This window comes from Phoxinus phoxinus (genome assembly GCF_949152265.1).
Source record: "Phoxinus phoxinus genome assembly, chromosome: 13".
Lineage (NCBI taxonomy): Eukaryota > Metazoa > Chordata > Actinopteri > Cypriniformes > Leuciscidae > Phoxinus > Phoxinus phoxinus.
The window spans coordinates 18,181,719-18,195,484 of NC_136888.1; the positions used below are offsets into that span (position 1 = coordinate 18,181,719).

General features: G+C 36.6%; 1 protein-coding gene across 1 annotated transcript in view; it reads right to left on the bottom strand.

The window, feature by feature from the left end:
- Positions 1 to 13,048, bottom strand: part of atp6v1ba (ATPase, H+ transporting, lysosomal, V1 subunit B, member a) — a 32,247-nt gene extending 19,199 nt beyond the window's left edge. Inside the window, exon 1 of the mRNA XM_079632254.1 lies at positions 12,756 to 13,048. Within this exon, the coding sequence (XP_079488380.1) occupies positions 12,756 to 12,864 (109 nt within the window). The 5' untranslated portion in view covers positions 12,865 to 13,048. The remainder of the gene's footprint in view (positions 1 to 12,755) is intronic.
- Positions 13,049 to 13,766: the final 718 nt, after the last annotated feature.

A 13,766-nucleotide genomic window follows, 5' to 3' on the forward strand; every position in this document is an offset into this window, starting at 1 on the left:
CATCTTCACTCTGTTCCGTGAGGGACAATTACTTGCCTCAGACTATGGTAATTTATGATGGTTCCAGGTGCCCAAAAAGTCTCATACAGCCTATATAAACAATTACATTCATTTTAGGGAGACAGAAATAACTATCTTTGGGACGAACAGGCCGAGCAGAGTGGAGCACAGAAGTGACTTTAAGATGACACTCTTTTTTCCAACATGACCGGGGTTCATGTGACTCCTGAATCACTCTTGTACAGTCTGTCTTTAACAAACTATGACTCAGAGATCAGGCATAGTATGCCCTAAATATAACAACAAATGCATCAGATGGAGGGAAGAAATTCTGCTAATTGTTGGAGCTGTGGCGCACACACTCTTACTGAGTTGTGGTGCTCATACGAGTAAGGCAGGTTCTAGTCTGACCTGCAACATGTCACAATACATTATTTTCAGCTAGGGCTGGGCGATATGGCCAAAAAAAAATATCACGATATTTTTTTTTATATCAGTCGATATCGATAATTATCGATAAATGTCAAATCTTTATTTATTTCAAGTTTAAAGACAGATTTTTACTCCAACGTGAAAGCTGTAGAAACCAGAGCGTTGTGTTTTTAAACTACTCTTTATTGTCAGAACATATCATGACAAACACTTGCCAAACAGGGGAACATTCACAAATCCGAGGTAGAACATTCAAACATTTGACATTTTTCCTTAACAAAATAAATATCTTTATTTCAGTAGTATTAGCTTGAGTTAGGATGCAGATTTACTTTTATGTTCATTAACAAAAACAGTAACATCTGTTAAAAAAAAGTAACAACATTATTTTTATTTGGTAAAATGTAATATTCTTTAGTTTTATTAAAATTAACCATTGGTCATCCAGCATCATGCATTTAGATCATAACCACAGATAAAATGTAACTTTATGGTTTCTATGGTATTTATGAAAACCAGTAGCCTAAATACATTATTAAAAACTGTAATTATATTCCATTAGTCCTTTAATACATTGTCTACATTAATAATATTATACAATTCAATATATATATCCCACGCACATTTCATGGTGCAGTTAATATTACTAGGCTAACGTTACAGTAACGTTAAATCCGTGGTAAATGATGGGAATGTGTCGACGGAGAAGCTTCTGACTGTATCGTTGCGCACAGTGTTTCTCCTGTTCGTCAGCGCGGTCTCATCTGCCTTTAAACTGGTTTAAATCACTGAGACATTTGTGTTCCTCGCTGAATTCAAGCGCTTCTCACTGGATCTCGTGTCTGAGACCGATCAGAGTAAACGCGTCTGCTCTAGTGAACTCGCGCTGCGCTGCCGTTTGGACTTTGAGCCGAGCGGATAAACGGTCCGTGTGGCGCGCGCGGTTCAAATGAGATTCGTTCCGCTTTTGGCGCAAAAAAAACATTATCGAACATTTATCGAACTCTTGATATCGTTTTATCGAAAAAAATTATATCGCGATAATTATCGTTATCGTTTTATCGCCCAGCCCTATAAAATTTCAGCCCAATCTATGCAAAAACAAGAAAATAAAAACTAGGTTTAATTTCATCAATATGAGCTTTTTTTATTTTTTACAATCTCTCCCCAACTGGTCCAGATCAGTATGAGCAAGTATGTGGCAAAAATATATCACTATTTCAGGCGATTCAATCCTGATTTTTTCAAGTGATTTAGCAGTCAGCCAAACTAATTTTCCTATTTTACAAATGAAGTTTTACAAGGTAAGAAAAAAGAATGAAAGACAATTAAGGCCAAAGTAGGGGTGGGCTAAGAATAAGTCTTTTGTTGTTAGTTTAACATTAATGACAAGCGGCAGTCACTTTGTCACTTCATGCATGGATCAAATATACAAACGCACATTTGGATTTCTCCCAACTGTTTACATTCACTTAAGACATAATCGATTGTGTTTATGTCAACCTTGTGTATATTTGACAGTTTTAGCACAATAAGACGCAAAAGATAACTTAGTTTAGTACTCACGCGCTGTTTGACAGGCTTTTAGTGTGTGTGTGTACGCTGTGAAAAGCTTGTCAGAACAGCCTGCGAATTAAATGAATAAAACCGGCAAGGCTTTAAAACGGATGCAAATAATAAACTTTCGTGATTGTGAATAACTGCAATGTCATGGGAGTGTAACCCTACCCATGCATTAAAATGTGATGTGAATGTACGTCGCGTTGTACAGTATATTGGGACGGAGGCTCCAGAACTGCAACTGATAGAATGTACATTGTAGACCAATAATACGAATTTTCTTCAAAAGCAGATCGTTGAAGATTCAAAATCGTGATATCGCACACCCGTATGAGCAAGTATTTTTGTTTTTGGTCCAGGGTCCAGGTGCATGCTCAGGGTGGGCCGTCATTAGGAGCAGAGGGTGTGGTCTCATACTTTGGCCTTTTACTTTGCATGGGAAAACATTAGCCGCCCTGTCACAGGAGCCAATTTGGTGTGTGTCCTTTCACTTTGTTTCAGCGTGTGTGTATACGTGTGAAAGAGAGAGATAGTGCATGCTAGATGGAGAAGAGTCGGCTTTGTCTGCTCTGGGTCGTCCATCACGCCCCAGTGTGTCGGTTTTGTGTACGCCATCAGACTGCGGTCTGATATCAAAGGCAGAAGGAAATAAGAATGGACCGTCTCTAACGCCCAGCACAGCAGCCCCACGGGGAGCAGACACTATGCCACTAATTAGGGCTTCAGAAAGCAGAATCATTTGTCAATGCACTATTGCCGTTTCCCACACACACACACCTGCACATCGTGACTTTCCTTACTGGCTGAGGAGAAAAGGAAGAGTAAAAGAGAGAAATGTAGTTCCATCCTTTTTGTTGTGGTTACCCTTTTCAGTTAATTTTCTTCATGGCTTTATATTTGTGTTCTATCTTTGTTTTCATAAAAAAACTAATTATACATAAACAAAGGAAGAACTCTGTTAAAAAAAATAGAGTAAAAAAGTGTAAAATTTATGTATTTTTAAGTCAGGAACAATGCGTTTAAACAAGTTTCAATTGTTATAACATTTCAGTGTTTAAATTAATTTTTTGACTTTTTTTTGTCAGGTGGCAAAACCAAATATTTATAAACATATATTCCAAATTTTATTGTGAAATCTTAGCAAAGTAACTCTTAGAGTGTCTACAGTGCTTTTGTGGTTAAGTATTTTATGCATGTTCATTTATAAAGATTGCATTCTAGTGGCCAGGTATTTAGTATCTTTAGAATCCGATTTTACTTTTAAAGACAGAAAAATAAGCATACAAGTATACTAGTAAATGCATTAAATACAATAACTGTTCACAATCTAGTTCAGACGTTTGTTCACTTTGACCTATTATTTGTTGGTTTAAATCAAAAATGTACATGGTTGCACCACCCTGATGAATATCAGTTGTGCCTCCTGACAACATTGAAATGAAAGGAAAAAAAATCCAACACACACACACACACACACACACACACACACACACACACACACACACACACACACACACACACACACACACACACACACACACACACACACACACACACACACACACACACACACACACACACACACACACACACACACACACACACACGGAACTGGAATAGGCAGTGGAAGAGATTAGATACATTGCAATCGAAGGTGATTGAATAACAACAAAGTCATGTTTTATATTGATGCCAAAAAATAATCAGCTTAAGTCAGTTTAGAACTTTAAATTAAATTATCACAAATGCATTCGTCAAATGTCAAAACATTAAATTCATAGCAACTTTAATGGAACACTATATAATACCTACTAAACAAGATTCATGACCTCTCTTTTCTTTTTGCAAAATATGCTTTGCAGCCAGATAATTTTAATGTGCTCCTTGTGTCCTTATACCTCTTTTTTTTAATGTGAGTACACCTAAAATAAAGTGTGACACCCAGTATAAAAAGTGTGACCGATTTTTCTTTACTTGATATGATAGTGGCATCTATGAAAAAATTATCATGAAGATAATTGTAATTATTAATAAGTGTAAAACAGCTTTAATTTAAAACTAACATTTTATAGGCTAATAATAATAATATGAAATAATAATAATAGCCTAGATTACCTTAAATGTATTATGTACTTAGCTAAAATGTTTTTTATTTCATAGCAGTTGCACCACTAGACTTCCTGGTTGCGCCACCTGACTTTTGCAACTAGTTTTGGACTGGTCGCCTCCTAAAAAAACGGTTACTTACAACTTTAATTGACTTATATTGAAATTAAATTATTTAAATTTTAATATGGTTATCCAAAATCCTATCATACCAAAAATTTTTTTTAAATATGTCTAAAAAAACAAGAAATCTCACAAAAAAAGATATTTGCTGCGCAGGTGAAAGACTTGAGCTCCCATTATTGTGATTCCCTGAGCGACACGTCTTCCCTAAATAAATGATTAGTCTCATAATTGCCGTTATTACGGTGAAAGAAAAACAGTAGTCAAATCAGCCTAACACTGAATATTTGCTCTCTCAAAACACACAAAAACATGCGTTTGGCAAATTCGCGAACACACTAAAATGCAGGCTTCCTGCAAATTCCATCATTTTTCAAGACATTATGGCTTTTTCTTCCCTCCGTCCTTTTTGCCTCAGCCCAGACAAATTGCAGTATGTGCTTCACAGGGAGGTGCTTATAAAATGGATTTAATAGCTACACTTACCCTACAAATTGCCCATATGTTTCAAAGGAGATGCATATGTCTATTTACTGAGAGGTGATCATAATTACGAGGCTGGAAAATTGCGGCCTTATAATTGTACATCAACCCCTTAAAAGTCTCTCAAACGCAACGCAAACTGCTAATGGAAAATAGTGAGGAGATGAAATCTTTACTCAAACAAAGCTCATGATATGCTCCGATATTGTGCACAACATTAGACGAACGCTAAATGAAGACGCGCAGGTGCTAATCTGCACTGCCAAAGCAGGACGCAGCTAGTTTTTAGTCAAACAACAGAAGCAAAAATGTAAATTTGTTAAATCTAAATACTCTGGAAAAAAGGCACAAAACGAGCTGTACAAAACAAATACACAGAGTAGGAAAATCTGATCATAATTAAGCAAGACAATTGCTTTTATATAAAATAAAAATAAAAAAATAGGGCGATGAAACAACCTTGCCGAACCATGAGCCAATCGCCTTCCAGCTCTATGATGAAGATGGCGGCCCACTTCAACTCCACACACAGAGGACTCAGTGCCGCATAAGAGGCCTTGTAAAATAAAGATTAAAAAATGGCTATACATTCACATGGTGTGAAGTAGCAACATTTCCCATTAGGCTTGAAAAACTTTCCCCACCCCTCCCAGGACACTTGAGTTTGAGTGCGCCGGTCCGAGGGCTAGGCATGCAACACCAGCGCGGGTCAACGTGAGGCCTGTGGAGCTGCCAGGCCCTATTGTGTGCCGAGATGTTAATTGGTTCTAATCCGGCGGTAGAAGCTGTTTTGGTAGCCTGACCCCGCGCCCTGAAGGACACCTTGGTGTGAAATACTAAAGGGCCCATTCAAGTGGTGCTGAAAGGAGGCATGGAGCATTCCAACACATTTCCATTTCTGCTGTGAAAGAGAAGCGCTGACGGGGAGGGAGGGGGTGCACGGTGGGACAGGCGTTTTTTGGGCCGGCCGGTAGCGTTGCGCTGAAACTGAATTAACGATACAAAAGCGCAGGCAAAGGTGCCAGGCTTCTCTCATTCACGCACATCCTCCTGCATTTCTTCTTTTTCTCTTTTTTTGCAGAGCATCCACACGGTGGTTTCCCATAAGACGCTATAAAAGAGAGTGCTAATTGCCCCATGTTTGGGATCAGATGGACACAAATGCAACTGTCATTAAACAGACAAACAAGCATCACACAATTCCGCCATGACACCCGCTAAACTTACCCCGTAAGGCCCACATATTAAGATTTGATAATGAATTCGGAGACATTGGGTGTCTTTGATACCGTAACTGAAAAAGACTGATCCTGTCGGAGGGGAGAGTGGTATCCATTCAAAGTTTTAAAATGTAGACTGAGAAGACAGGATTCAGGAACGATTAAATTTTTTCTAAAGAAATTCTAAGGAAAAAATAAATAAATCTAATTTGTGCATTTAGGAAATTGAAATTGTGGACACAAAATCAGCTACCGAAAGTGGATTGTGTTGCAGACCTGCAATGTTGGCAATGGCTTCATAACTCGTATTCATAATTTGGAGACTCTGAAATGACTAATAGTTTGATATGACACCTCTTCTTTCTGACTGAGAGAATAATGAACAGACTGTTTAAGCTGTATAAGTGAGCAAATGTTCAATGGTAGAATTAAACAAACCGCCTGCCAAAACACTACAAATTACGCAGCTATTCTGCAAGTACGGACAATGTTCAATACGACCTGTCGCCGCCAACATAAATGGCACAAAACGTACGTACTGTGCTTTTGATTAAACACACATTAGCACATTTCTGTGAAAATAAAAATGATTTTCATGACAATAATTGCGGCTGCAGTCCTGTAAAGACATATAATAGCCGCTGGATTCTAAACTCAATGTTATGCCTATTCAGAAACACGCTGAACGCTGAACAAAATTTAATGTAAAAACTGTGGGAACAATAAAATGTTTTTTGGAAGAAAAGAAAAAAAAGAAACGTTGGATGACCAATAGATAGACATATGAAAGACAGTGAATCAGAGCTCACAGGGGACCTTGATGGTATTCTCTAGGTCTAGGACTTCAATGCTAACAGAGGGAATCCAATTATGGCGCAGGCAGCACAATGTGCAACACACTCAAAAGGGCAGTTTTTGGATTTAGTAGACTACGTATCAAAATAAATTGAGCAAAATCGAAAAATGAAAGATGATCATTTCCTATGTATAAAATATTAATGACAAACTAAATATATTGTTAGGAGGAAACACATGATTATAGCCTTTTTCAATAACCCATAAGTGCTAGGTCATTAAATATGAACCTTCCCTAGCAGAACATTTTACTGTCATTGTGAACTGAAAAGTTACTAAAAGAAACGAAGAAAAAAAACTAAAACTAAACAAAATATAAAATGATAAATGTATTAAATATTGAAATTGACACGTCAGCTAAATGATAAAATAACAAATAAATTATAAATTATAAAAATGCAAGATAAATCAAAGTTTGCCATGTTTTTCATTCAGTTCAGGCTCTGTTAATAAAAATAATGGTAACACTTTACAATAAGGTTCCATAAGTTAAGGTTAGTGCATTAACTAATATTAACTAACAATCAGCAAAACATTTGTTACAGTGATTGATTATAATTGTTAGTTCATAGGTCATAATGTTAACAGATACAACTTTTGATTTGAAAACACATATTAGAAAATGTTGAGATTAACATTAATGTAGTCAACTAATGCTAAATGAAACCTTATTGTAAAGTGCTACCAAAATAATAATGTAATGCCCTCTTTTAGCGCCATTTAAGAGATGCAAAGAGTCCGTCTGAAGTTACAATGTTTGGAATAACGTGACAATGACATCAGGATTAAATGGGACGAGAGAAAAGGAATTAACTTGACATGCTATCAAAACTACCAAACAAAAAGGTCCCCTACAAAATTAAACAAAAGCAAGACCTGCATGCAACACACAGACAGTCTGATAAAGACAGGCACACACACACAATTGTGGCTGTTCGTCTGTCCTAACAAAGACCTCCACAGTGATGACACCCCCATCAAACAGGAATGCTTTTAACCCCACAGGTAGAGGCAGAGGCTGTAACGGAGGACACCCCACACGCATGCACTGATTGGGTCGTGTGTAATCAGACGACTGCGGGTGCATGTGTGTGTGTGTGTGAGGGGGGGGGGTAACGGTGGGAAGAGCTGTAATCTGTGTGTGTTTCCTGGCGGGATGCAGACTGAAGGGGTGACAGCTAAACTGAGACAGCTGGTTAACCCCACTGCCTCTCGAGGAGAGGTTGCAAAGTGGTGCAGTTACAATAGATCGAAACAGCCGTAATGCTACTGCAACAGTTTGAGAGTGATTTGCAGGGATAGGCGGGTTTTCACCCGTACGCTGCCTAGCAACAGATCTATAACAAAAGTCCATAGCGGGCCCCCTATGACAAGCCAAGTTTACACTTTGTTTGTCATATATCATATTAGATGAGTCGATGTGGATGGCGTACTCAAGTTACTTATCGGAAACAAGACAAGATATTTTAAATCAAGAAACTTTTTCTAATATCTCAGAATCTCCATATTTTAAAACATAGATACATAAAACTGTAAACAAATGTTCACGGGTTAATAGCGCATTTGAAAAGCGCATTTGAAAGCTATAATTGTATACACTGTGCAATAAAAAACATATTTATGTAAAATGCATATTTAAAAATGCATAAGACAACGATAGACAATTAGCAGACTTTCTGCATCTCTATGATACATTTTAGAAGTTATTTTTATGTAAATATTTAATATAAATCATTATCCACAAAATGTAACCATCTTAATAATATCTGAATATAATTATTAATATAGGCCTAATGAATATAACATCTAAAATATAATTAGAAATTAAAATAATTATAAATAATTATATATTTAATATATTTAAGTATTTGTATAAGTACATCTATACATAGCCTAAGTATTACACATACTTACTAAATAGGCGAATAGATAAGAAGATAGATAGATAGATAGATAGATAGATAGATAGATAGATAGATAGATAGATAGATAGTTAATCATTAAAAAATTATACAAATACAATGAGGTAAACAGTACAAATGACACAAATAAATTTTGATAAAAGCAACATTTTTCATAGACACACAATAACAGCAATAATAATATGCATTTAAGATAGAACCAAAGTTCTGTAAAGAAAAATAGTGTGTCATATGTGACGTGCATAATGGAATATATATGGGGTTTTTTTCTATTCAATTCAAGTAGTCCATAATTTGATATACTTGGATACTATTTTTGAAAGTTGACTGTTCTATACTCGTCTTTCATTTACTTTTCTTTGATGGCAAGATGAAGTCGAACGCCCACCGCGGGCTTTCTTTTTCACTGTCACGACAATTGATTAATTACAGGCGGACAAAAGGATTAGCAACAGGAAACAGTGGATAAAATAAAGGAGGGCTGTGACATCTGAAAGATTTGTTTATAACCATGTCATTACGGGTAATTGTTTCTTCACAGAAATACCATTACCGTGCTGAATGTCTTTTCAGCACATTTAAACGTCTATTCAGCATTAAAACAAAGCGAACAGACAGTCTGGGTTAATTGCTTTTGTTGCAAATGACGTGATTAAGACAAAAAAGGCCTTTACTTCCACAGAAAAGATGAATGCACTGTACGTTTACTTTGTTTGTTTGTTTCTTCAGGCATCTTAGAAATTTGACTGGGCATAAGAATGCTAATAAAGTATTTAAACACACCAGACGACGTAAGTGTTGGGAAACAAAAAAATACATGGGGGGGGTGGGGGAGAGCGTAATTGAATTGCAAATATTTGATATACTTTAAATCTGTATTCTCTACATACCAAACATTTGGTAACAAAGTGGCAAAATACTTTCCGGCTGCTGCTTCCTTTCAATGGCCTCAATTTTAGTTTTTAGGTTTTTTTTTAAATTTGAGATTTAAAAGTTTTAAACTTGAAGGTCTTTTCTCTGTGATTTACAGCCTTTTCTAAGGACAAAGCAGGACCAATCAGACCTGCGCTGACGGACACGGCCTCTTGACTGTGACGTTGCAAGGACTCATGGGTACAGAACAGATCTACGTGTTTGCCTTCCCATCAGTCTTCATTGCCTTCAATCACAGCCCACTATCAGCATGCACTCTGCCACTGATGAGGCACAAAATGGTGCTGCTATCTGGCATGCCTACATTAGAGAGGCTTTTTTTAACAGTATGCTGGGGGGCGGATCAGATCGGGGGTCTTTACGCATGCAGCTTCTTTGGCTTTCAGAAGGGAAGGCTTCAATTCTTCCATTAAGTCATTTATTTTCTTCCTGGTTTGCTAAGAGGCTTTCAGCCTGAGCTTTCCTTTGACACTCTTAGAAAAAAATAAAACACGCTACCTGTGCTCCTCTGTGAGACAGTGTGTTTTTCGAGGTCTAAATTAATGAGATTTACACTGAATAACACACATGAAGGGGGGAAAAAATGAGAGAAAGATGCCAGACGAGCTGTAATTTTAGCAAGGTTCTCCATTAAAGGGGTAAACAAAATTAACTACTCAACTGCTGAAACATCATACACAAGAGTCAAATTATGTTATCGAAGAGATGCCGGGAACACATTATGACTGTGCGGAGTCATCTGATGTTTCAGCAGGTTGAATGCAGGATATTTCGAAAGAACAAAATGTAGGCTATTATTATTTATAAGAAAAAAACAACAACAACGACAAATCTACACATAGCCTACATATAAGAGATAGAATAGAAAAAAAAACCTTCAGTGTTCAGATCTTCTCAGTCTGAATGTTTGGCTCATATGATGCCTACTTCCCCATAAGAGAAATATACACTTCCTCTACAATTTTAAGGACTAAATCACGAGAACACGAAAAAATCTCAATGGCAGTTTAAAGCCATTTTCTTTTCTTTTTTAAAGCAATTCATGAAAAAAAAAGAGATTGATATAATATAAAAAGTATCACAGTCTCTACAAAAATATCAAGCAGGTAACTGTTTTCATTATTAATAATATTAAGAAATGTTTCTTGAGCACTAAATCAGCATATTAGAATGATTTCTGAAGGATCACGTGACACTGAAGACTGGAGTAATGATGCTAAACAATTCAGAGCTGTGCCGTCACAGGAATACATTCAAATTTGAACATGTATTCTAATAGAAAACAGTTATTTTAATAAATATTCCATACTGTTTTCTATTCATATTCTATTTTTTAAATCATAGCAAGACCAAATTTTGTGAAAACTTGTGTAAGTGAACGACAAAAAGAGGGGAGGAAAATACTGAATTTTGCAACTGGATAACATAAATATTATCATCAGCAGTATACCTGCTCTACTTCCTCTATTTGACCAACTATTGCATCTCACTGGGTTTTCCAGATCACTGCAAATCCCAGGTTCAAAACTGACCAATCAAATATACATGTTGCACTGCACTACATAAAATTTTAATTAGATTTCAGATCAGCCATCTGTATCCAGTGAACTTCTAAACATTGACAAAATACACTTTTTGCATATATAGCCTAAAGGCTTAAAATGTACAGTCTGAGGTCACACTAAAAATGTTGATGACTCATCCTGCACTACAGCACTTTGTCCAATCAAACACTCAAGAATGAGAATGCCCCTCCCCCTAATACCACCTACCACCAAATAGGAAAGCAGCTGAACCCTTTAATGTCACATTAAGAAACAGCGCTTTTCATAGGTTTTAAACGATTTGCGATGTGCTATTAGGTGGCGTCTGACAAGGCAAACAACTTGACAACAAAACCCTTGACAAGAAATAGAAATGACAAGAGTCAGACTGAGAGAGGCTTGTTTAAAATTCAATTTAAATAGCCATGATGGAAAGGAATGAAAAGCACTCCTTAATAGAATAAAACAGGATCAGCAGATTCAAAGATCTGTACCAGTATCACATGCCACTGTAAAATTAAGAGCCTGGAAAACAAACACTTTCTGGTGTATAACTTAATTAACTTCCAAAAAGAATCATTATGATAAACACTATTCTGCGACCTGGCAGATGGAATATACTGACGTTACTCCAGATGACCATAATGCAGAGAAGAAAACTCTCACTGCAGCATTTGAATTAAAAGATTATGAACAATTATTTAAAATATAATAATATGTTACTATCCACTTCAGTAACAAGATTTTAAATAAAAAACATGTGCAACTTTTTCTGTTACAAAACAAGTCACATGATTTGTGTGGAGCTGAAGGTTCCTCATTGCACATTATTCACCAGCTCAGCTGAGTGTCACGTGATCATGTCACATGAGAGGGATCATCACTCCATCTGTCTCTCTCATTGCATTACCAACTGCGTGAGAATCGAAAACAAATTCATAAAAACGTCCGTTCCGATCCCTATACAGACCTAAACTGCATATTTATATAAATTCAGTTATACTATCAGTATTAAACTAATGAAGCTTAATAAGCCACTCATAGATGGAGCCTTAAAACACTTACATCTAGCACAGTTAAATACCACCCCTAAGCAATCTATGACATAAAAGTACGGTTTATTGTAGTTTGGGATGAAGATTCCAGATCAGATTAACCGTTCTGCCAATAAATAACAAGATTTAGCCCTGCTTGGCTAGCTAGCATGTTTACGCTTAGACCTTCAAAGACACCAAAGGTTATCCACTTTCTTATTAAAATTAGCATAACACATTTAGTTTATTTACACAATGGCCGTTCAAATTAGTAAACAAAACAAAAAAGCAAAAGTGATGAGCGATGTCTTATGACCAGCTCGAGCTAACGTTAGTTTTAGCACGACAGCTGTGCTCTATTGACTCACATCTGACATTTGACAACACAAGCGGTAACGTCAGATCAGCTCCGTCCTGGAGTTGTTTAACCTCTGATCAAACCCAATTCAGATAAAAGAGCAGTGCAGAGAACTAGACGAGAGAGAGGAACACCAGATGTGTTGCTGCTGTTAGCTGTATGAATGAAATGTAAATGTCACTCACTCAGTCTGGGCTGGGAGATGTAGTTTCTGACTACGGCTTGCGCGTGCTGCCGTGCCGCTGCTTCAGGGCCGTTCAGATCCACGGGTCGGTTAGCTATTAATGTAGACATTGTTGTTATTTTTCTTAATTAAATTAAACTGTCTATGTGTAAACAGATCTACGCGGAGAGCGGATGAACAGAGGGAGTCATATGACTGCGTGATCAGGAAGTAGCACTCGTGCACGCTCACGTAAAAGACGTGAGTTTTACGAGCGCGTGCATGAGTCAGCAAGAGTAGCCTACAGTCAGTGCCGATGAATGGGCAATTTCTACAAATTACACTTTGGTGTCCCATGATTTCTAACACAGTCTTTTGACACAAATCCCCCGTTGTTATTGTTTGATATTGTTGTTGTGAAAACAATAATGATAGACTAGGCCATTATCTAACATAAAAAATAACCTAACATGAAAAGTTTTAGATTTTAAGGTAAAAATATAAAAAATTAAAACCAATTCTTTGATAAAAGATTCACCCCCTTGGCCCTTTTCCTATTTTGTTGTTTCACAGCAATCACATAGTGGACATCATTTGACCTCCTGACACTGATGGAAAATATACTTTAATGCCAAAGTGAAAAATATATACATAATTATCTAAAATAATTACAAATAATTTATTTAATAGGTATTCACCCTATCAGTCATTGCTGGTGTTGTTATTTGGTTTAAGAAATCACATAAATATTAAAACCACACAGATTCAAGGCTGTAATCGCTGACAAAAGTGCATTTCAATACTAATTAAAAAAGGGGTGAATATGTAGGACAATGAATCTGTAATCAATTTTGACCAATGTTTAAAAGAAGAAATCACTTTTGTCATTAATGAAAATTGTCCTGTTGATCAGTGTCAGGAAAGTCTAATTAAATCCTGTGGTCCAATGTTGTAAAACAAGAAAACTTATATGGGGGTGAATACTTTTTATAGCCACTAAGTGAATTGAGAATGAATGAATCATGAAGCCCCT